This window comes from Pistacia vera, unplaced genomic scaffold, assembly GCF_008641045.1.
Source record: "Pistacia vera cultivar Batoury unplaced genomic scaffold, PisVer_v2 Contig277, whole genome shotgun sequence".
In the NCBI taxonomy this organism is placed as follows: domain Eukaryota; kingdom Viridiplantae; phylum Streptophyta; class Magnoliopsida; order Sapindales; family Anacardiaceae; genus Pistacia; species Pistacia vera.
The window spans coordinates 970,461-996,283 of NW_022196087.1; the positions used below are offsets into that span (position 1 = coordinate 970,461).

Genomic DNA, 25,823 nt, shown 5'->3' on the forward strand with positions numbered 1-25,823 from the left:
GTGTTCCACATAAAGGAATTAGGAGCATCGATTTGATAAAAAACACAAACTGCATAGTCAAGACCAACAAAGGATGCAAAATTGAGAATTCTATTGAAGAGAAAGAGAGTGTAGTGATGGTGAGGCAATGTGGTATGGAGAAGGGGAAAAAAAAAAAAAAAGCGATTTCATCAATTTATTTCATCAAATAGAGAGCGAAGGAAAAGAAAAAAATAAGAAGCAAAAACAAGATTGATGGAGAAGAAGAAATAGAAAATCAAAAGTTGCGTTTGGCCTCTAACCTATTCCTATCTTACCCAAAATACATATTTGTTTCTTATTCTCAAAATTCAATCCTATTCTATTCAACAAATTTTAAACCCCCTAAGTTTGTTAATTTAACTAAAACCCCCTAACAAAAAATTATAAATTGATAAAAACACTCTCACCCACCCACATTTGCCAGATTTTAGCTACCACCGCTGGAAGGTGGCCAGAATCTACCATAATGGCGCACTACCAGCTGGATCTGGCCAGTAGTGCAGTGATCTAGCCTTTTTCGGCCAGATCTACGACCAAAGATCTGGTCGTTGACGGCCAAACTTGGCCATAGATTTGGCCTTTTTCGAACAATTTATTAACTTTTTATTGTAAGGGGGTGTTTAGCTAAATTAACAAACGTATGGGGTGTTTTTATAATTTTCAAATCCTACCTCGCAATAACAACCCAACTCAACTTTTTCAAAAATACTACTCAAAACAATAAAACAAACACAGCCAGAATGATGGAGAAGAAAGAAAAAATTGTTAATTGATGTAGCAAACTTGCAAGGGCATTCCAGTCTTTTTCATAAGTGTTACCATTTGCAGACGGAAATCACTAATAGAGAATGATGGAAAGTACCTATTTTTTGTTTCCAAACTGTTTGGGTACCAAATTGTCTTTACGAAAAACTTTGGTGGGTGCATGTTGTTCACCCTTTTTAATATAATGGTGGCTCTTCCAGAGCCTTCAATTACATTTGTAGACCCTCTAGTGATATTAATTAGCCTCAACCAAGGTAAGACTTGAAAAATATTTGTTATCTTTAGGGATTGTATATGTAGCTGTATTGTCGGCTAAACACATATCATCGTTAGTTTTTGGAAAAAGGTAACTCATTTTGAAGTCCATGTCTTAAACTGGTCGTGATGATAACGTGATGTATAATAATAATAAAGCTGAAGGTTGAGTTAATAAAAGAAAATAGAGATAGGATAAAGTGAGAGATTTGAGAAATATAGGACTAAAGAGATATTTTCCATTATGAAGCTTACTATCAATCAGGACATTTTTGGGTATTGTTCAATATTGTGACAAGGTGGGATTTTGGGGCCTTTTATAGCCTAATTCACCGCCCACAATACGATACACATGTCCCTTATATTAATGGCTTTCAATTTCTATTGGACTACTTGATTAGAATTACCTGAACAATTATGGCTAAATGTAATTAGGGTTGTAAACGAGCCGAGCCAAGTCGAGTTTTTGATTTATCGAGCTTGGCTCGTTTACTACAGGATCGAGCTCGAGCATGTCGAGTCAGAGAAAAGGGACTCGAACTCGAACTCGATCAAGTTCAAGTCGAGTTCGAGCTGACTCGACTTCATCTTCATCATCTGCATCTTTATCTTCATCATCTGCATCTTTATCTTCATCTTCATCCTTTTCTCGTCTTTATCTCCATCATCTTCATCCTCATCTTTATCTTCACCTTCATCTTCATCTTCGTCTTCGTCTTCATCTTTATCTCATCCTTCATCTTCATCTTCGTCTTCATCTTCATCTCATCTTCATCTTCATCTTGCAGAACATTACGAGTTACGCTGCTTCCATCTTCATCTTCATCTTCTTCCTCAACACAACCATTATTTTGATTTTGATTTCTGATTTCTGATTATGAATATTTGCAAGAACAAATTTAAGGTTTAGGGTTTGTGGATTTGGGAAATCTGATTTGGGGGTTTAATTTTGTGTTTTAGAACTAATTACATTGGGGGGTTAAATGTCATTTTTATAAATTTTTAAAGTTAAAGAATAAAGATAACACTTTAGTCCCCACATTTTATAAAACTAACAAAAGGAACCCTATTTAGCTGAGCCACCTCAGGCTCGCGAACCTACGAGCCAAGCCTCCCCATGTTCGAACTCGACTAGTTTTATATAGTGAGCTCGAGTCGAATTGACTCAGCTCGCGAGCCGCTCAACTCGTCTGACAGCCCTAAATGTAATAATAAATTGTGTTAACTCTTGTTTAGGTAATTCTTACATTGCGAACTCCCCAGGATCTTGTTCTTTTTGTTTTTTAATCATATTCAAGCATTGTGAAATTATTTTATTAAAGAATATTATAGGTGAACTTATATTGTTACAGCTTTTCCTAAAGTCACTTATTTCATAATCTATAATTTAAAAAATATTTGATAAACTAACTTGAAAAGCGAATCTAATTATGAAATAATTTATTTTATTAAAAGACTCCGAAAGTAGGATTGGTCGTCGATCTATCCAATGGAGTAGGCGTTGTCATTGAACTTGCCATTGGGAACGACGTCATTTTTTAAATAATAAAATATTTTTTTAATATTTACAAATAATAATGAAGTTTTCCAACCAACAACCCTGCCGAGTGTTCTCCCTTTTTTATTTTTTATATTAAATAAAAATCTATTTTTCATATATTTAAATAACTAAAAAAACTTATTTAAAGAAAAAACATATTTTAGTCTGTTTACATTTGTCACATTTCAATTTTTTAAAAGTAAAAGCAATTTAAAAATTGAACAAAACAAACACCTAAAAACTTATATCAAAGGCTAATTATTTTTAAAATTAAACCAAAAGTGATTAAGGGAGAAGCTACAACAATCCCAATCTAAGTCTGAATGCCTTAAAGGATCGAAATTTAACAATCTTTTTCCATTTTGGTCCAATTTAAGTTATTAATCCGATTCAAGAAATAGGATTTAGTTTTCTTTTTATTAATAACCATCATCATAATGGTTAATAACAAGTGGCATCATTTAATCAAAAATATATCAGTGGGTCAAACAAAATGATGAAGTATGAAGTGGATAGATCATTCTACTATATTTTACTCCCTTTTTTGTTATCAAGTATATTTAAAGAGTAATATTATACTCACAATCTCTTCTTACAAACTTTTTCTTACAATTCCGACATAACAATTTATAATTGATCAGTCGCAATTTATCAAGTAAAACCTATTACAAACTAACTAATTACGAACTGTCAAATTACGGTTATAAAAAAAAATTTGTGAAAAGAGATTGTTGATGAAACATTTTCCATATCAAAATTTATAAAATTTAGCCTTACATTAAAATTATACCTCTCTTAAATTGAAATAGTAATTTTTGACATATTATCATAAGGGCTCAAATGGCAATAACAAGTTGTTTCATAAATTGTTGGAATTTAATTAGAAAATATTAATAAGGGAAACAATGAATCCAATTGAGAAGCAGTAATGCAAGTGGAAGGGAAGAATGAAAATGCCGAAAAGAGTAGAAGTGAAATGAAATATCATATATAAAATTAACAAAATGGCAGTTTTATTCGAAGTAGAGAAGAGCATGAATAACACCATCTCTCAATGAATGAGTGGAACAAGGCATTCCATGTACACACTTTTATCCAAAGTCTCAAAGAGAGACGACGGCCCACTCAGAGTGGAGGAAAAATCAGCCTCTCTTTTAGAATCTATCTATGCTTACGTTCCCTAGTGGAGCCCCTCGAGTGTCGCGGCTCCTCCTCCCACTCCACAGCTGGCGGTGGTTGTGGTGTTGCCTCATATCTTGAAGGTTTCCTCTTGAAATGCCTGTCATCATCACTCGACTCATAGTCCACACCACAACCACTCTTAAGTAGCTTGGCAGAAGATGACTTGTAGTCCTCGTAAAATCCATTCGAGGATGGCTTGGCTGCTTCTGTTGTTGCTGCTGAAGAAGAGGAAGAGAGCTTTCGTTTCTTTGCGTTGGCAGCTTCTTCTTCAGGGAAACTAATGCGAGAAAAGACACTCAGTTTGTGTTTTTTGTCAGCTGCTGACATTGTCGGTGTTGATGTTGAAGTGGATTTGACGACTGTTTCTGAGGAAGGCTTTGAAGAGGACTCTGAACGGTGATGGTGATGATGGTGATGCCTTTCACGTTCACGTTCACGTTCACGGTCGTGGTCATGATCATAGTCATGGTAATCATAATCATGGTCACGATGGTGATCAGACTTTCTCTTGGATGGCCGTGGGGGTGGAGGTGGTGGTGGTTCTGGAGATAACCTCACAGGCCTGTGGCGGTGGTGATTGTGATCAGCACTTGAAGCTTGAGGAATTGATTTCTGCGACCAAAAGCATATATAAATGTTCAGTCAAAATAGCGCAACAGTATTGGGCTTTTTTATAGTTATTATTATAAACAAAGTACAACTAATTGAAAGATATTGTAAAACTCAGTTAATAACCATTTTAACCAATAAAATGTTTTAAATTAATTTTTTCCCCCGGTCCACGTGTGTCCTTAGAAACTAAAAGATCTAAGCCCACAACATAGTTACGCATCAGTTATTTTTTTTCAAAATAAGATGTAAATTTGATGATGTTATGTTAGTTTAATAAGATATTTTAAACGCCCGACGCTGGTGGAAGCAACAGCCCAAGCTCCTACTCATTTGGCCCAAAGTATATATCATAAGCTGCAGCAGCTTTGTCCCTCAAAGCCAGAGGTAGCCTCAGTACCCACAGCCAACTTACCAGTGTATTCAGACAATTACTATCCCAGTCAGATCGTCATGGGCAGCCACATCAGTAATTTTTTTATTTCTTTTTTCTTTTTACAAAACAAAGCAGCTGCAGCACTTGACAGCATTTGCCAACAAAAGAGAGATATAGCTGCCAAAATTATAACTCTGCGGGGAAGTAAAATGTCTGTACAGGTAAGCTGGCATAACTTTATTAACGGGGTCACAAAGCTCGTATAGCACCATGAAACATACCCTATAAAATGGAGCAGTAACAATGTTCAGTTCAGATGTTATCCTTTTTTTAATGTTATATCTTTTTGCTCTTGAAATATTAGAACTTGTATGGATAGGAAAGAAGCTAAGAAATTTCAAGTTCCATCCGTCCTACAAATTCTCTATACCCCCGTCAATTGGAGAATTATCTTCAAAGTTAAATAGAGTAAGATCGAAAAGAAAAGAACCCATCCAAAACTCCAATAAGAAAATTCCCAATTATTTGATCCTAAATGCAGCAGTAGAACAAAATTTCGTTCCCTTTTCCGATAGATGAAAGAAAAATTTGCTATCTTGACAAAAAGGTTTTTTCTTGCCATGGTGATTTTATCTAGCCAACTAGTTGCTCGAAACCATGAAAGAAACCAGCTGTAGTACACAGAAAGAGAAGAAAGGGAAATTTGGAAAATATAAAGACATACAGATTTTGGTTTCATGGAAGAAACATCGACACTGCTGCTCACTTCTCTAGCATAGTCTCGATCTCTACTGAAGTCCCTGCAGTAAATTGAATTTATCGAACATACCTAAATCATCAATCAACAAATACAAGTAGCTGCAGTAATACGGCAGTGAGGAACCAAATGCCATATATATTAAGCCAACATTTAAAATGAATAACATCAGTGATGCTATACAAAAAAAAGTATGAAATACAAAAGTATAAAATGTTGGCATCGCATATTAATTTATCGAATAATATTACCTTTCACTTCGTCTCTCATTTTCACGCTTCCTCCTTAAATCAGCTTTCCGTGCCTCAAATTCTTCTCTGCTCATTACAGGGTGTGCGGGGTGTGGAACATTCATGCCCATTCCAAGATCTGCTAGATCCCTGCATTTTAGGAGAACAAGTGCTTAGTATGCTTGTATAAAACACAATACATCTAGTGCATTCACAGACAACCTTTATCAATATTCAGCACACTAGTGCTGTATCCAAATTCAGCAAATATGCCATACATGAAAAAAAAAGACCACAACTTGCTAACACACCCTCATAACAGTTCACACAGGGCATACCTCTGAGGAGGAACACCGGGCAACATATAACCTTGTGCCATAAAAGGGTCCTGGTGCATGACACCTCCAAACGGCATGTCTAAGGGGCCCATAGCATAACCCATATAGGGCATGGCCCCACCAAACGGAGCTCCATATCCTTCCATCCCAGGCTGAATGCCGGTCCAGTAAGGATTATAAGCTGAGGGTCCAAGAGGCATCATATAATTCTCAGCTGCAAAATCTTGAGGGGTTTTCCATTGTAAGTCTGCAAGGCATCCAAAATTCTTTTGATTAATCAAAAACACTTCATAAAACACTCTTTACAGTTGATTGAAGATGACCATACTTATTAATTACTAAAGCAATCAGAAAAAGAAACAATCAGTGAATTTGCAAAAAACATCAAACATATCCCAAAGAAGAGAACAGGCCTACCATTTGGAGGCATGCCATTAGCAGGCATGCGAACTTTCTTCTTTTTCTTTTTCTTTCCTGACAAAGCAATAATCAAAGCTAGTTAGACAATTATCATGCCTCATTTCAACAATCAACCTATACAATATTTCTATCCCACTAAAAATCTTTCTTTCCACATGCTCTTCTAGAGTTTAACAAAACAAGGAATAGTAAGTTTTTCAGGCATAAATTATATGAAAGGAAAATTAAATACAAGGTGATTTAGCCCACCCAACACTGGTGCGTCGCCTAAAAATTGATGGAAGAACAAATGTTACCTGCCTCCCCAGAAGCCATCTTCTGCTGGACTTCCTCCTCCACCAGTGGGGCACTCCCTTGTGATGCAGGCTCCTTCACACTCATTGACTCAAGTGTGGCTTCAGACACATCAGGTGCTTTTGCTACTGCCCTTGGCTTTTCCAGAACCTGCTGTGGAGCAATAACAGCTTTTCCCTCGTCTGCTGTCTCCTTCATGACTGGAGTTTCTTCTTCAATAGGCAATGGCTTTTGCTCTCCTTTTGAAGCAGCAGACATAGTAGGAGATGGAACCTTAGGCGGCAACCTGGCAGATTCCATATCTATAAGAAGACAACAGTGAAATTAGTCATTTCCATTAAACCAGAAACAGATGGTGAAAATAAAAGGTCCATATCTACAAGAAGAACAATGATATTAGTCATTTTCGTTAAACCAGAAACAAATGGTGAAAAAAAAAAAAAAGGCATGCATCTTAATACGGACCTTGAACTTGAAAAGTGCTTCCAGCATTTTCAGCACTACTGTTACCAGACTCCAAAATACGATTTATCGTATCCCTAAGTGTCTTGTTTGGCAGAAGATCATCTGCGAGAATATTTGTGGCCCCACATACACACATTGCTTTTGAAATAATGTGGTCCCTGATGCCTGAATTATGTTGTACAGATGTAAGCTTCAATTTAAGGAGAACGTATATAATAATGCAGTGAAAACAAGGAGCAAGAGAGAGGAACATGTCTGACAGTAATAGGTAAAAATCTCTGAATATGACAAAGAAAATTTATCATGCTTAAGTGATAAAATCATAAAATACAAGCTTATGACAGGGAACTTACACTTATCACAGAAACTCTTGAAACAACATTTGCTTGTTAATACAGCATCTTTCATTACTTCCTTGCACAATGGGCAGTGGAGTTCTGGGGGAAGATCACCAACAGGACGTGTGGAAGGTAAGCCCTCGATTTCTCTCTCAAAAGCAGCCCTGTAAATATTACAATAGGTTGCAATGCATCAATATGCCCACTACTGAGTTCTCTCCAATGGACAAACAAAAATTTAAACATAAATGTGGCATAAACCTACTCATTTGGCTTCAAAACAGCAACTGCACCACTTGGCAAGGCATATGAACCATCTGGAGTAGCAATTAGCATTGACTTTGGAATACCAGTAGGATGTTTAAATCTTTTGACATCATACTTTGGGTCACCATTAGTAGGGCAATGTTGAATAAAATGTCCTGAATAAGAAATTTCAATACATTGAGAATATTTCCCAATAAAAACTTTTAACTATGTTTTAAAAGGAAGGCAAAGCATTGGAGTTCTTTATATGCAATGCATAACATACATGTAGTGTGGCATAAGCTATTTTNTCAGAAAAAGAAACAATCAGTGAATTTGCAAAAAACATCAAACATATCCCAAAGAAGAGAACAGGCCTACCATTTGGAGGCATGCCATTAGCAGGCATGCGAACTTTCTTCTTTTTCTTTTTCTTTCCTGACAAAGCAATAATCAAAGCTAGTTAGACAATTATCATGCCTCATTTCAACAATCAACCTATACAATATTTCTATCCCACTAAAAATCTTTCTTTCCACATGCTCTTCTAGAGTTTAACAAAACAAGGAATAGTAAGTTTTTCAGGCATAAATTATATGAAAGGAAAATTAAATACAAGGTGATTTAGCCCACCCAACACTGGTGCGTCGCCTAAAAATTGATGGAAGAACAAATGTTACCTGCCTCCCCAGAAGCCATCTTCTGCTGGACTTCCTCCTCCACCAGTGGGGCACTCCCTTGTGATGCAGGCTCCTTCACACTCATTGACTCAAGTGTGGCTTCAGACACATCAGGTGCTTTTGCTACTGCCCTTGGCTTTTCCAGAACCTGCTGTGGAGCAATAACAGCTTTTCCCTCGTCTGCTGTCTCCTTCATGACTGGAGTTTCTTCTTCAATAGGCAATGGCTTTTGCTCTCCTTTTGAAGCAGCAGACATAGTAGGAGATGGAACCTTAGGCGGCAACCTGGCAGATTCCATATCTATAAGAAGACAACAGTGAAATTAGTCATTTCCATTAAACCAGAAACAGATGGTGAAAATAAAAGGTCCATATCTACAAGAAGAACAATGATATTAGTCATTTTCGTTAAACCAGAAACAAATGGTGAAAAAAAAAAAAAAGGCATGCATCTTAATACGGACCTTGAACTTGAAAAGTGCTTCCAGCATTTTCAGCACTACTGTTACCAGACTCCAAAATACGATTTATCGTATCCCTAAGTGTCTTGTTTGGCAGAAGATCATCTGCGAGAATATTTGTGGCCCCACATACACACATTGCTTTTGAAATAATGTGGTCCCTGATGCCTGAATTATGTTGTACAGATGTAAGCTTCAATTTAAGGAGAACGTATATAATAATGCAGTGAAAACAAGGAGCAAGAGAGAGGAACATGTCTGACAGTAATAGGTAAAAATCTCTGAATATGACAAAGAAAATTTATCATGCTTAAGTGATAAAATCATAAAATACAAGCTTATGACAGGGAACTTACACTTATCACAGAAACTCTTGAAACAACATTTGCTTGTTAATACAGCATCTTTCATTACTTCCTTGCACAATGGGCAGTGGAGTTCTGGGGGAAGATCACCAACAGGACGTGTGGAAGGTAAGCCCTCGATTTCTCTCTCAAAAGCAGCCCTGTAAATATTACAATAGGTTGCAATGCATCAATATGCCCACTACTGAGTTCTCTCCAATGGACAAACAAAAATTTAAACATAAATGTGGCATAAACCTACTCATTTGGCTTCAAAACAGCAACTGCACCACTTGGCAAGGCATATGAACCATCTGGAGTAGCAATTAGCATTGACTTTGGAATACCAGTAGGATGTTTAAATCTTTTGACATCATACTTTGGGTCACCATTAGTAGGGCAATGTTGAATAAAATGTCCTGAATAAGAAATTTCAATACATTGAGAATATTTCCCAATAAAAACTTTTAACTATGTTTTAAAAGGAAGGCAAAGCATTGGAGTTCTTTATATGCAATGCATAACATACATGTAGTGTGGCATAAGCTATTTTTGAATATCAATTCCATTTCAAATCTTATATATAAATAGTTTTGAAAAAGTTTAAGAAATAGTAAAATCAGAATCCCAAACAAGACTTTCAAAGCATTCAAAAAGGCTGAATAATTTCTTTACTGACACTGTTTACCCCAAAATGGAAAAAAATTGAAAATGCCTTATTTGATCAACCCTTTGGAGTTTGGATATCTTATTTTTGTATGAAAATAACACATTAGAAGTTTGAAAATAAATTTAAGATTGCTGAGAAAATCACATAGAGGCTATCAAAACACTTAAATCGAGGCTCTTTTTTTCTTTTCAATCCCAATGAATTTCAATACAGGCTTTACTTTTAACAAGAGCTGGCTACCTATTTTGAAGATGTTTTGTTCAAACAACAGCTTAGTTAAATTTTCGGCTTCAAAACTGCACCTAGGGTGTAAGCACCACTAGGTACATTAGACTCAAATCCATGCCCCATCTTAAAGAAGTATGTCATTACAGAATAATCAAAATTAATGCATTGATGCGTCTGAACTAAATCCCCCAAGTAGGTTTTTTACAAAAGGACAACCGAAAAAGACAAGTGTAAGCATACCTGGAACCTTACACCTGTGACATACATAGCCCTGTGGAGGTGTTTTACGCTCCAAACCTGAAAGATCTCAGAAGATTAACCCAGAATCAGTTTTACATAGCCAAATTAGTAGTATACTTACAGTAACACAAATAAACGAACATGTAAACCTCAGATATGCCAAAATCAACATAACAGGCCGATAAACACAAAAAGATGCTGAAAGAGAGACACATGCACAGAGAGTGCATACAAATTCAGTTAAAACTAACATTTCCTAATTAATATGTAAAATTAAATTAAATTAAAAAGATGTGGTCATAGAAAATCACCAAAACCACGTCCACCCATCCTTCCTCCCATACCCCTTCCAAAGCCTCTACCAGGGCCAAAACCATCAGAACCTTGCCTGCAAATCCAATCCAAAAAGTTAACATAAAATGTAATGTAAAGGAAAAAAAAAATTCTAATCTGCATTTAATATCATTTTAGCAGTCAAAAAATCAATCATCAGAATTAAAAAATGCGGCAGAAAAAAACCAAATGGGATCTCACCGCTGCCAGTCCAAGGCAGGAGTATCAATTAAAGCCTTGATCTTGCTGTCCTCATCAGCTTTATTTGATGGTGGAGCATCTGGAAGTGGATTGCTTGACTGCACAGATGGTGCTTCAGGAATTGCATACAAATCATTCCCAAACTCATCCCATTCAGTGTCTTCATTCTGTGTTCATTTAAGACAATATTAGTTAAATGAACAGGAAATCAAGTCATCAACTTACAACAAACCCAATATAATCTCAAGGGAAAACCATAGAATAAAAGCTTACATATATCATAACAGAAGTATCGGCTGCCTGGAAGCTACTCTTTTCTTGTTGTGTGTCCTCAGCCACAGGTTCCACCTTAGGCCTGCATAATATAAATTCAGTAAACTCACCAAGCCCCCATAACTTGTCTCACCAGCAACTAGACAATACAAATAACATCAAGGACAATAACATGTTTTTACTTATAAAATATAAAACAACACTGCCTGAATCTTCAAGGTCAGGGCTCATAGATCATGCAATCCTGATGCTACTACAACAAAAATCTTCATAACCATGATCTTGATGCTACTACAACAAAAATCTTCATAACCATCTATTATCACCTTGACCTACAACAACCAATAGATTAACAACTTAAAGGTTTGAGAAAGTACTCTGGCTCGGTAACAATGGGCATGCGAGGCCGTCCAGGAACCCGACGAATTAATACAGAAGTATTTTTTGGAATTAACATTGCCTCATCAAGATATTCTGAAATTGCAAAAAAGAGAGAAAAAAGTCTATAAAAACACAACAAAGATATTGACCCATGAATTAAACATAATTTCACCACAACACACAATTCCCCTTTAACTCTCAGTCAGAAAAATGTCAGCCTAACTACTAAAACCCAGTAACCATCTCTTAACCACTCAAGAAAAATGGAATTGCCTGCCATTAGATTCAGTTTTCTGCTCTATCCAGTAACCCCAAGTGCTTCTGTGTCCGATACTTTCTTTTGATATTATCAATGCTTGTAGCCAACTTACCAAATAAATATTACTTCATTATATACCACTACCTATTTCTGATTAGGTTTCATTACAAACCACAACCTATTTCTGATTAAGACAACATTGCTGTTATAGATCTAAATCCAGTAAGGCATGCCTACTAATTTGAAGCAAAAAGCCAAAAGCCATATGACTTTCATTTTGCACACAGTCAGAAACAGCAAAGCTATCATCATTGATTACGGCAAATCCCAAACCCAGAAAGCTAAACTTATCTCACTATTAGAAACCCAAATTTGTTAAGAAATCAAGATTAAAAACCCATTATTATAATGTACTACTAGAAAGCAAAAACCAACCTTCGTTAGTTTGGGCATTAGTGACCAGGAGGTCGAAGTCGGTACCCCTGCCTAAATGCTTTGATTCAAAAATTTTTTCTTTCAAGGTACCAACTGATATAAATGGACCGTCCATTGCGATAGAATCATAATCTCTTGCACTCTTAAACTTGTAATAAACAGCCATTCCTTTTTTCTGATTTGATAAAATATTGTAATAGAATATATGGAAAATGGGAAAAGGAAACACAAATATAACGATATAATCAAAGGCCTTAAAAAATTAAAAGGCCTGACATTCAAATGAACTTAAAACTCGAACAAACAAAAATATGACAAAGTACAAAAGCAAAGGTCTCTCTTTTAATTATTTTTTTTCTGATTTCTTCGGTGTAACTAATGAAAGATCGAACCAATCAATTCGCGCAATGGATCCCGCTGAATATTCTTCACGCGTTGCTCGAGGCAAAAAAACTAATTTATTCAATACGAGACTGAAACCTTCAAACTCTCAAATTATCTGAGGCAAACTCCTTCTCGCACACAGCAAACGAGAAATTCGCAGCCGATTCTCTCAATTCAATGAAAAAATGGCAGATCCAACAGAAAAATGATGAAAACCCCAAATATTGGATTTCAATTAAAAGAATCGCCGCCGACCAAAATCTTCAAAAACTGATTAATTAGCGATCGACGAAGCGATATCCACGATCAATAGAGATGATCTTTGCGGCAAAACGCGAAACTTTTAAGCAACCAAAAAGTTGCCGTTGAATTGTCTTCAAGATAAGAAGCCGCGAAATCAAGAACAGATGAGAGCAAAAATCGAAGCCGAAGACTGTTGTATAGAGTTAGGGTTTACAAAGATCAGATAATGGCTTTGAAATAGCAAAATTAGGGTTAGGGTTTCATAATAAAGACTATAAAGTGAGGGAGATTATTCTAGTTTCTTGATTCAACAACTGATTGATATTGTGGCATGCCCATTTGTGTGTGGTGTATTTATAGGCCATAGTAATGATTTCCTTACGTTGCACGGGGAAGGTGTTTGCACGTCTCCACTCGCTTTTACGAGCGCGTTTCTGTTTCTCGCGCTGTCGATGGACGCATTGTTTCCGGATAACGCTGGAGTGGGCCACATATTATATGACCAATTCGGCCCACAAACTTTTAGGCCCAACTCTATGAATGACAGCCAGCCCAATCCGTTTCGGCTGGTCCCAAATAATTAGTACGAGTAATATGTTCTAGGTGCATTAGGTAGGCCGCACTAGATTGGATTAAGAGGGCATTTAGTTCAGAGAATGTTAGATTACTGGGAATGTTAGATTACCTTAAAGATTATTGAAAATCTTTAGAAAAATGTGTTTGGTTAATTAGTGGGTATGTTATATTAGAGTAATGCTACAATTACTAAAAGGAGCGCACCGAATGACGTAGCGTAATCCTGACCATCGATTAATATTAATTCATAATTAATCGATGGTCAAGATTACGCCACGTCATTCAGTGCATGAATTCGGTGCGCTCATTTCGGTAACTGTATTATTTTCCGTTATATTAATATGTTTGGTTGGGAGGAATAAATTGGTGGGTATGTTATTTAAATTACTGAATTATCCTCTAATTAAATATTATTATTATATTATTTTTTTATATTGATTATTATGTAGATTATTATATGCATTTAAAAACTTAGCAAAAACAACTCCATAATAAAAGTTTGGAAAATCAACAAAGCACCCCTGCCAACCCAGCCACTGTTGACCGTCGGTAACCACCGTACGCCATCGACAGCTAGCAACCTAACGGCGCACGGAAGGTAAGAAATGGCGTTCGTGCACCTTATGGCCATTTCTAGCCAAAGATCTGGCCAGAAATGGCTAAACGTGACAAATCTAGCCGTCAACGGGCAAATCTAATCTGGCCATTGACAGCCAGATCAACGAATCTGGCCTTTGATGGCCAAATCTGGCACGATCTAAGCAATTTCCGACCTGATATGGCATGATCTGGGCATTTCCGGCCAAATATCATATCGGCGCACGGCAACCATTTTCGACTTTCCGTGCACCATTCTGGCTGCAGCAGTGGTTGCCGGCGGCAAGTGGGTGGGCTGCAATTTGTTTTGAATTCAAGGGTAATTTTGTCCAAAAAGTTAATTAATTTGGTTGAAATAGTAAAAGTCATATTCATGTAAAAAAATTTAAAAATAAGGGCATTATTGTCCTAAAATTTTATTAATAAAGGATAGAATTGTAACAAAAAAAAGATTACCTAGGTAATCTTAGAATACCTAAAAAAATGGAGGTAATCAGATTACCTCCAATATTACCAACAATAACTACTATTGGTATTTAAAGATTACCGGAATCTTATATTACTTGACAACCAAACGTGATAATCAAGTAATATAAGATGACATAACCCTAGTAATCCCACATAACCCCCAACCAAACACCTGCTAAAGAGTTTGTGCGGGATGTGATTGAGTTAAATAGTATTGAAGTGAATTAAATTTAATANAAACTTGTAATAAACAGCCATTCCTTTTTTCTGATTTGATAAAATATTGTAATAGAATATATGGAAAATGGGAAAAGGAAACACAAATATAACGATATAATCAAAGGCCTTAAAAAATTAAAAGGCCTGACATTCAAATGAACTTAAAACTCGAACAAACAAAAATATGACAAAGTACAAAAGCAAAGGTCTCTCTTTTAATTATTTTTTTTCTGATTTCTTCGGTGTAACTAATGAAAGATCGAACCAATCAATTCGCGCAATGGATCCCGCTGAATATTCTTCACGCGTTGCTCGAGGCAAAAAAACTAATTTATTCAATACGAGACTGAAACCTTCAAACTCTCAAATTATCTGAGGCAAACTCCTTCTCGCACACAGCAAACGAGAAATTCGCAGCCGATTCTCTCAATTCAATGAAAAAATGGCAGATCCAACAGAAAAATGATGAAAACCCCAAATATTGGATTTCAATTAAAAGAATCGCCGCCGACCAAAATCTTCAAAAACTGATTAATTAGCGATCGACGAAGCGATATCCACGATCAATAGAGATGATCTTTGCGGCAAAACGCGAAACTTTTAAGCAACCAAAAAGTTGCCGTTGAATTGTCTTCAAGATAAGAAGCCGCGAAATCAAGAACAGATGAGAGCAAAAATCGAAGCCGAAGACTGTTGTATAGAGTTAGGGTTTACAAAGATCAGATAATGGCTTTGAAATAGCAAAATTAGGGTTAGGGTTTCATAATAAAGACTATAAAGTGAGGGAGATTATTCTAGTTTCTTGATTCAACAACTGATTGATATTGTGGCATGCCCATTTGTGTGTGGTGTATTTATAGGCCATAGTAATGATTTCCTTACGTTGCACGGGGAAGGTGTTTGCACGTCTCCACTCGCTTTTACGAGCGCGTTTCTGTTTCTCGCGCTGTCGATGGACGCATTGTTTCCGGATAACGCTGGAGTGGGCCACATATTATATGACCAATTCGGCCCACAAACTTTTAGGCCCAACTCTATGAATGACAGCCAGCCCAATCCGTTTCGGCTGGTCCCAAATAATTAGTACGAGTAATATGTTCTAGCTGCATTAGGTAGGCCGCACTAGATTGGATTAAGAGGGCATTTAGTTCAGAGAATGTTAGATTACTGGGAATGTTAGATTACCTTAAAGATTATTGAAAATCTTTAGAAAAATGTGTTTGGTTAATTAGTGGGTATGTTATATTAGAGTAATGCTACAATTACTAAAAGGAGCGCACCGAATGACGTAGCGTAATCCTGACCATCGATTAATATTAATTCATAATTAATCGATGGTCAAGATTACGCCACGTCATTCAGTGCATGAATTCGGTGCGCTCATTTCGGTAACTGTATTATTTTCCGTTATATTAATATGTTTGGTTGGGAGGAATAAATTGGTGGGTATGTTATTTAAATTACTGAATTATCCTCTAATTAAATATTATTATTATATTATTTTTTTATATTGATTATTATGTAGATTATTATATGCATTTAAAAACTTAGCAAAAACAACTCCATAATAAAAGTTTGGAAAATCAACAAAGCACCCCTGCCAACCCAGCCACTGTTGACCGTCGGTAACCACCGTACGCCATCGACAGCTAGCAACCTAACGGCGCACGGAAGGTAAGAAATGGCGTTCGTGCACCTTATGGCCATTTCTAGCCAAAGATCTGGCCAGAAATGGCTAAACGTGACAAATCTAGCCGTCAACGGGCAAATCTAATCTGGCCATTGACAGCCAGATCAACGAATCTGGCCTTTGATGGCCAAATCTGGCACGATCTAAGCAATTTCCGACCTGATATGGCATGATCTGGGCATTTCCGGCCAAATATCATATCGGCGCACGGCAACCATTTTCGACTTTCCGTGCACCATTCTGGCTGCAGCAGTGGTTGCCGGCGGCAAGTGGGTGGGCTGCAATTTGTTTTGAATTCAAGGGTAATTTTGTCCAAAAAGTTAATTAATTAGGATGAAATAGTAAAAGTCATATTCATGTAAAAAAATTTAAAAATAAGGGCATTATTGTCCTAAAATTTTATTAATAAAGGATAGAATTGTAACAAAAAAAAGATTACCTAGGTAATCTTAGAATACCTAAAAAAATGGAGGTAATCAGATTACCTCCAATATTACCAACAATAACTACTATTGGTATTTAAAGATTACCGGAATCTTATATTACTTGACAACCAAACGTGATAATCAAGTAATATAAGATGACATAACCCTAGTAATCCCACATAACCCCCAACCAAACACCTGCTAAAGAGTTTGTGCGGGATGTGATTGAGTTAAATAGTATTGAAGTGAATTAAATTTAATATTATCATATGTTTGGTACAATATTGGACTAAATATATAATTAAATTATTTATATAAAAGTATAAGTATAAAAAAATTAATTAAAATGTTAAAAATTATAAATGAATAATAAACAATTTGAAAATTCAAAAAAAAAAAAAATTAAGAGTGTAGGCCATGTTGTGTGTGGTTTTTCCGCCAAGCTCGGGCTAACACGAGGATATAGCTTAACCCAGAATGACCTCGGTGACTATGATTGATCGACCCAGCATAAGCTCGTCAAGTCGTAACTCGACCCAGCACAAGCTAGTTGCGGACAACCTGAATGATCATTCAATCGATTCCCAGATAACTTCAGATCCCAGATATTACGGGAACAATCAGATTAACAGCAATCTTTGCGCAATCATACGCCTAATCGCGAGAATATCAGAGTTGCGGTTCAAATAAATTGTAATCCCTTTATTTTCACTCTTTTCTTTATGTAAATCTTGTATATATACCCTCCTAAAACGATGAGGAAGGGGATACGAATTCTAGATTAAAAACTACATTGTAAGCTCTCACAGCATATAAGCAAAACACAATGGACGTACGCCGTTAACTTCGCCGAACCACTTTAAAAGTTCTCTTTGTCATTTATTTTCTAGCTTACCATTCAACCATTGTTGATTACCCGTAATCACACACACATCAGTTCCGATCCCGACAAGATCGATCGGATCTCGCTGGTTGGCGCATATTTCTGTATCAACATTTTGGCGCTAGAATAAGGGCTTCCACCACTATTTCAAAGATCCCAACAAATGTTCACTGCAATTTACCTCTCCCAGGATAAAAATGGCGTTCACTAGATCAAAAACTACCACTGAAAATCACAAGAACATAGAAGCCACCCACCAGGAGGTGCAACAAGAGAACGCTTGACGCCAACCATCGGTGCCGCCGGCTCAGCACGCCGCGAACAATCAAGGGGCTGGGACGTCAAATCCCGAGAATGGCCAGCTGATGGAGATGATTAGAACAATGGTTGCACAGGCGGTGCAACAGAACGTGGCTTAGCTGAGGAACCAACAACCAATCGCCTAAAACCCCGACTAGTCGCGTTTCACAAATGTTACCCCAACAGGTATGAATTCTATAGGTCGACAATCTGTTTTGTCGCCACCAAGGGGCGATAAACACAGCCAACCTCACAAGCAACTGCTCACGCATGAGCGAAAGTCTCGTGGGTAAACAAACCCCAAGAAGCGGCAAAGGAAACAACTGTTGAGGGAAAGTGAAGGCGACAGACACCACCGAGAAGCTCGGTGGTATCCCCAGCGTTAGCGTGCCGATTTTAACCCATCAGGACATTTAGAATTATGTGCGTGCAGAGTCATGTGCGTCATTCTGCCAATGACCGACGTTCCGGTTATAACCGACGTCGTGAGCAACGCATTAGCGAGCATTGATAATCCGTGGATTATACAGTTTTCATTAGACTTTTTATTTGGATTTCAAGTACTTTTTGGTGCATTTTGACCTGAATTGTTGTTTAATTCTTTACATTTTGTGTTTCATGTTAAAATGGACATTTTGAGCAAATAAGGACAAAATTGAAAGTTTTTGACTCAGAAGTTAGCGGATCTCAGAAGTTAGGAGAGTTCTAAAGCAGGATAAAGCACGATGAGGCTTGTTCCAAAGGGAGAGCACCGAGAATCGAAGAAGAAAGCAAAGAAGCAAGCAGAGTGGCAGTTCTGTAAATTCAGAACTTTTCAAATAGCTTCGCCGTGGCGAAGTACGCCAGACACGAACAAGTCTGCTTCTTTCTTCGCCACGGCAACCGTCGTAATTTCTATTTTGTAAAACGCACAGTTTTACTTTGTACGTGTTTTTTTCTTAGAAATTTGGGGCGATGTATAAAAGAAACACTTAACCTTTTTGCCCAGGGTGGTGCAAGAAGTAGGGTTAGCAACTTTTACATTTTCTTTTGATTAAGCTTAGAGAGATTTAGCGATTAGAAGGGTGAAGATTCGATTTTGAACCAAACAATTCATCAATTGGGGAGATTTCTTGTCCTCTCTCTTACTTTTCGTTATGTTGAACTTGACTATTATCGTTTTTCTTAATTATAGTGTTAATTTAGCTATGAACTAACCCATTTTGGGTTAGGGTTTTGATTGTAATTCGGATTTCTAATGGGTTAATTTATTGATCATGTTATGTTCATATGACTATGTTTTGATTGTGTGTTTGCTCTGAGTTTTAATGCTTTATGTGATGAACATGGTGAGATTGAGAAATGAATCATGTTAGGCTTCTTGGGTAATCACCATTATAGTATTGGATGCTAGAGATAGATTCAAGAATTAATGAAATCATTGTAGGATTCTTATGCTTAATGAGTTTGGAATTGTTAACTTTCAAATTGTTGGGTGCGGAAAGTTAAAAAGGAAGAATAGGAAAACATAGCCTGAAAAGGTATGTTTGACACCTTAGTGAGTTCGGTTTACGATCAATGCATATGAATGTGAATGTAGTGTAATTTTTAGGTTTAACCCATAAAATCCGAATGAAGTCAAAACCCTACCCGTTTTACTTGAATTGATTATCCGTGTTTTTCATCTTGCATTCTTAGTTAAATTTTAGTTTAAAATTTATTGTTCAGTTTAATTAGAAATAGCTCCTATCAATCCAAAGAAGTCGATTGCTCCAACTTGAGAACAGTAGAATACTTAGTGCTTAGCTAACAATCCTCGTGGGAACGATACTCTACTCATCATTTTATTACTTGTGCGATTAGTATACTTGCTACATATTGCATATTGTAGGAAACACGCATCAAGCATGATAGCACCTATCAACCTAGCCATCATGACTCAACCTCTCGTATCAATGTGCGCATCGGAGGAGCTTCGTAAGCAACAGACTTGCAAACCCACTTACTCGAGGTACAGCTTAATAAAGCCAACCAAGGGAACCAAAATGAAGACCTGGATCGCATGTAAAAAATGCTCGACAATCTAAAAGCTCACCAGAATAACCTGGTAGAAGAAATAGTAAGTTCCTCCTTTACGGAGGAAGTTCGCCAGGCCCTGCTCCCACAAGGATTTAGGCACCAGAAATCAAGTTCGACGGGAGAGGTGACCTTAGAGATCTCCTCGACAACTTTAATGACCTGATGAAGCTGCACCAGGTCAGTGACTTAGCGAAATGTCAATGTTTCGCAGTCACATTAGTCAGAGATGCCAAGAGGTGGTACAAACGGCTTAAGGCAAACTCTAACTCCTGGCAACAATTCTCCGTGCTATATCTACAGCAGTTTCAAGCAAGGAGACAGTTCGCAATGCTACTCAGCTACTTGAGCAACATTCACCAAGAGCGCGATGAATCGCTAACCTCGTATTTGATGAGGTTCCAGAATGAGTAAGCAAAGGTCGCTGATACCCCCAAAGAATCCATTCGGATTCTCCTGATGATAGGGATCAGACCCCACACGAAGTTGTGGAAAGAGCTCCAAAGCGAAGACCATGTGAGCTTGGTCAAATTCTACTTGATGGCCGTAAAATACTAATGAGTAGAAAGCTCGTTAATAGCATTAGCCGAAAGCTCGACACGGGGGGTCTCGAACAAGAGACAAGATCGCTCCTCGGATAAGCGTGAGGGCCAAGACCACAGCGACAGGGATCGTAACAAATTCCCAAATAATCAGAGAATAGATAACCGTGGAGACAGACAACCTTTCTCGCGATATGCAGAGTACACCCTCTTCCTCAAGACATCGCCCATATCTTTGAGGTATCCTGAGAGGTGAAGAGGATGCCCACTCTAGAAAGAATGAGGGTGGCTCCATATCACAAGGATGTCAGGCATAATACGAATGACTACCAGGCTTTGAAGGACGCCATCGAGGACTTGATAAGAAGAGGTCATTTGAAAGAATTTGTTAAGGCAGAACCACCTTGAGAGAATCCTAGCGAGCAAAGTAACTCGGTCCTAGGCCAGATACAGACCTTGGGTCAATAGGTCCTACCAAACCCCAACGAGGTCTTTGTACTAGACTAGAACGGGAAGCTCAAGGCGAGCCAGCGAGCAATACCCTTAGGAGGCTAGGACGGACTCGGTCCCTCGAATAATGAGTTGCAAACAAAAGCCGCCTGAGCGGCCCAAATAGGAAAGCGAGGTAGTGGGGTTAACAATCGACGAGTGCGAAACATCTGCTCGTCACAATCATGATGCGATTGTAATCGTGACAAGAATTGGCAACGCAAGAGTATTAAGGGTTATGGTCGACAACGGGAGCGCGACGAACATTATTTTCTTGGGAGCCTTTCGAGGAATGGGATTTAAATAAAGAAATCTGCGAGCGTGCCCTTCGCCGCTCTATGGTTTCACCGGGGACAGCCTGGTTCCCAAAGGTACTATTGACTTTCTCGTAACTCTGGGGCCGAACCAAAGGTCAGAACTGTGATAACCAAATTCCTGGTAGTGGACTGCCCGACCACATATAACGTCATCCTTGGAAGGCCAATCCTGGATGATTTGAGCGTAGTCACGTTAGTGTGTTGCCAAGCAATGAGATTTCTAACTCTCGGGGGATTCGCGATAGTCAGGAGCTGCACTAAAGAATCACGGGAATGTTATAATCGGGCTATAAATGCTGTATAAAAATGGTCGCACCCAAAGACCATGATCATCGCAAAATACAAGCCAAACCCCAGACCACTAGAAGACTCCATAGATCCTCGCAGTCACAAAAAGAAGCCTGTTGCAGGACCAACCGAGGAGTTGATAGGAGTAAGTGTTAGCGAGGAGGATCCAACTCGCATACTGAAGATCGACACTAGTTTGAGCAGAGTGATGACCGATAATCTGGTTGAGTTCCTGAAGAAGAACCTCAACGTATTCGCGTAAGTGCACGCTGATATGGTCGGAATCAGCCCCGAAGTGATATGCCACAGGTTAACCTTCGACTTAAAGGCTCGACCCATAAGATAGAAAAGAAGGGCCATGGATGCGGAACGCTATCAAGCGCTTAAAGATGAAGTCGACAAGCTCCTAGAAATCAACTTCATCAGGGAAGTCAGGTACCCAGACTGGCTCGCCAACCTAGTCCTAGTCAAAAAGTCGAATGGCAAGTGCCAGACTTGCGTCGACTTCATGGATCTAAACAGAGTCTATCCGAAAGATAGCTTTCCGCTACCATGGATCGATCAGCTTGTAAATGCGACGGCTGGAAACGCACTACTTAGCTTTATGGACGTGTACTCGAGATATAACCAGATCCCAATGTACCAACCCGATGAAGAGCATACTTCTTTTATTACTAACCGTGGACTTTATGTTACAAGGTTATGTCATTTGGCCTCAAGAACGGTGGCGCGACCTACCAACGCTTGGTGAACAAGATGTTCGCCAATCAAATCGATCATTCCATGGAAGTATACATCGACGATATGCTCGTCAAATCAAAGGTCGCCAAAAGTCACATTGAGCACATAGGGGGAAATATTTGACATCCTCAGAAAATATCAAATGAAGCTCAATCCATTGAAATGTGCTTTTGGAGTGAGCTCCGGAAAATTCCTAGGCTTTCTCATAAACCAACGGGGTATAAAAGCTAACCCGGAGAAGATTCAGGCTTTGCTCAACATAAAAAGGCCGATTGGCATTAAACAGGTACAGAGTCTGACTGGATGTGTGGCCGCATTCAACAGGTTCATTTCTCGAGCCATAGACAGGTGTTTACCATTTTTTTAGACCTTAAAGGGGAAGAAGGGTTTCAAATGGGCAGAGAAGTGTGAAAGAGCCTTCCAGGGGCTAAAAGAACACCTTGGCAGCCCTTCTTATTGTCAAAGCCTATCAAGGGTGAGCCACTACTACTGTATCTATCGGTATCCAAATATGTTGTTAGCGTGGCATTGGTACGCGAAAAGGGAGGAATACAATGGCCCGTGTACTATGTGAGTAAGAGATTGCTCGATGCGGAGACAAGATACCCGAAGATGGAAAAGCTCACCTACGCCCTTGTTGTTGCCGCTAGGAAGTTGAGACCCTATTTCCAAGCACATTCCATCCATGTGTTGACGAACTTCCCTTTAAAGAAAATAATGCAAAAGCCTGAGGCATCGGTCAGATTGATCCAGTGGACAATAGAAATGAGCCAACACGACATTAAGTACTTCCCAAGGACGTCGATCAAAGGCCCAACCGTGGCGGACTTTATATCTGAGTACTCTTATCAGCTAGACGCCGAGCCAAGCTTGCCAAAGATGGATATGTCGAAAGGGATCGAGCAACAGATACCTAAGAGTGACAACTTATGGCTATGGACTATGTATATAGATGGCTCCTCGAATAAGAAGGAAACAGGAGCAAATATCTTGCTCGAAAGTCTGAAGGGAGATTCAATCAAAGACATAGTAAGGTTCGGGTTCGACACCTCCAATAACGAAGCTAAATATGAGGCATTGCTAGCAGCTCTTCATCTCGCCAGAGAAATGGGGGCAGAGTCCATCAAGATCTATAGTGACTCGTAGCTTGTCATTCATCAAGTTACCGGGGATTACCAGGCAAGGGAAGACAGGATGTCATCTTACCTCCAACAAGTGGAGACCGAGCTCAGACAGTTTAGATCTTTTACCATCCACCAGATCCAGAGGGAGCGAAACTCGTAGACAGATGCATTAGCTCGTCTGGCCTCTACAATGAACAATAAAAAGGCCGATTCAATCCTGATTATATTCCTCGTGAAATCAAGCATCTCCACTTCACCAGATCCGGTGTTAGCCACAAGTCAAAGGTATAGCTGAAGTGATGCCATCATCACCTACTTGAAGGATGACACACTGCCAAAGGATAGAACCGAAGCTAGAACACTCCGCACAAAGTAGCTCGATACACGCTTATGAACGATAAATTATACAAACGAGGCTTCAATGTACCATTGCTACGATGTATTGACCACGAAAATGCAAATTATGTCCTAAGGGAGATACATAAGGGCATTTGCAGAAACCACGAATAGGGCAGATCTCTAGCTTACAAGGTGCTCCGCTAAGGATACTATTAGTCGACGGTTTATGATGATGCAGCAGACTACGTCTACAAATATGACAGATACCAGAGATTTGTAGACATTCTACAAGCTCCCCCGTAAGAATTGACCACTCTGACAAGCCCTCGGCCATTCGCGATCTGGGGCATCGACTTTATTGGCCCCTTGCCTCAAGGAAAAGGGGGCGTCAAGTTCGCTGTTATCGTCGTAGACTATTTTACCAAGTGGGTGATGCCGAGCCATTAGCGACGATAATGTCGAATAGGCTGAAAGATTTTGTCTATAAGAGCATCATTTGTCAGTTTGGAACTCCCCACACAATACTAATCGATAATAGGAAACAGTTCGACAGCAAAGACTTCAAGACCTTCTACGAGCGACTGAACATCAAAAAGAGTTTCATAACCATCTACCTACCTCAGGCCAATGGACAAGTAGAAGTTGTCAATAAAGTAATCAAACACACCATAAAGAAAAAGCTCGATGACCTTAAAGAGAGGTGGGTTGACGAGCTATCGGAAGCACTATGGTTTTATAAAACGATTGCTATCAGCTCAACGGGTGAGACCTCGCTTTCTTTGTCTCATAGATGTGAAGCAATGGTCCCAATCGAAGTGGGAATCAGTTTGTTCCGAAGAGAAATCTTTGAGGAAAAAGCCAACGAAGACCTGCTCCGCTTGAGGTTAGACCTAATCGAAGAACATTAGGCCAGATCTCAGTTAAGGCTCGACTATTATCAACAGCGGGTCAAGCGCTAATTCAATACCAAAGTCAGAAATAGGGACTTTGAAGTAGGCGACCTGATTCTCAGGAAGGTCTTCCAGGGTATCCAAAACCCGAACTTGGGGGCATTGGGACCCAAATAAGAAGGTCCTTTTAGGATCTCTGAAAAGCTCGCACCAAGATCTTTCCACCTGGAACGCCTCAATGGCGAAGCAATAATGCAAGCCTAGAACGCCAAGCACTTGCGAAAGTATTACCAATAAGCAACTCGGGTTTTGTTTATTTCTGTTAACTACATTTGGTGTAAGGCTATTTACGGCCAAAACGCTTGATCAATAAAAGAGGTATTATTCAGTACTTACTTTGTTCATAATTTATATTTTTTAGTCCGTCAAGAAATTAAATACCGATCAATAAACCACGACCTACTTGATGAAATTTCAAAAGAAAACTTGGAGTCAAAAGTCCTGGAAAGACAACTTACTTCGAAAAAGCCATGCCAAAATCCAACTCTTTGAGAATAAAATATCCTAAATTGACGAAGTTAAACTTGAGTTTTAAATCAAGGAAAAAATACGTCGAAGGAAATCTGCTCTAAGCTGGTGACCAAAGAACTCGAAAGGGACAGTAAAGTCTGAAATCGAAGTTTATCGTCACATTAGATTTCCTTGCATCAATCAAGATTGAAAGTCCCAAGTCAACGAAGTTAAACTTGGAAAATTCCAAGAAAAAGCACGTAGGAAAAAATCGGCCTTAGGTCAGCGACAAAAGCCCGAAAAGGATGAAAAGTCTGAAATCGATGCCAAACGTCGCATAAAGATTTTTTTGCAAAAAAAAATTGAAAAGCTCCCAAAGAAGCGAACTACGCATGACTTGGAG

General features: G+C 38.5%; 1 protein-coding gene across 1 annotated transcript; it reads right to left on the reverse strand.

Annotated features, from left to right (window-relative positions):
• Positions 1–3,701: 3,701 nt before the first annotated feature.
• LOC116133896 (E3 ubiquitin ligase PQT3-like) lies at positions 3,702–13,278 on the reverse strand. The gene is made up of 15 exons (XM_031419565.1): positions 12,341–13,278; positions 11,643–11,739; positions 11,266–11,347; positions 10,993–11,159; positions 10,770–10,846; positions 10,459–10,515; positions 9,583–9,739; positions 9,333–9,481; positions 8,980–9,144; positions 8,517–8,816; positions 6,491–6,547; positions 6,074–6,320; positions 5,757–5,885; positions 5,473–5,548; positions 3,702–4,375 (listed from the first exon to the last, which is right to left on the reverse strand). Exons 1-15 carry the CDS (start codon positions 12,504–12,506, stop codon positions 3,743–3,745), a joined length of 2,559 nt encoding a protein of 852 aa, XP_031275425.1. The 5' UTR covers positions 12,507–13,278; the 3' UTR covers positions 3,702–3,742.
• Positions 13,279–25,823: the final 12,545 nt, after the last annotated feature.

What these genes read in the sequence shown, in the direction of transcription:
- LOC116133896 (XM_031419565.1), bottom strand. Translation starts at nt 12,506, where the DNA reads ATGGCTGTTTATTACAAGTTTAAGAGTGCAAGAGATTATGATTCTATC. An exon ending in TCACAGGTGTAAGGTTCCAG is followed by an intron (nt 9,740 to 10,458) that starts GTATGCTTACAC and finishes TTTCTTATTCAG; the next exon opens with GACATTTTATTCAACATTGC. An exon ending in AATGAGAGACGAAGTGAAAG is followed by an intron (nt 5,549 to 5,756) that starts GTAATATTATTC and finishes AATTTACTGCAG; the next exon opens with GGACTTCAGTAGAGATCGAG.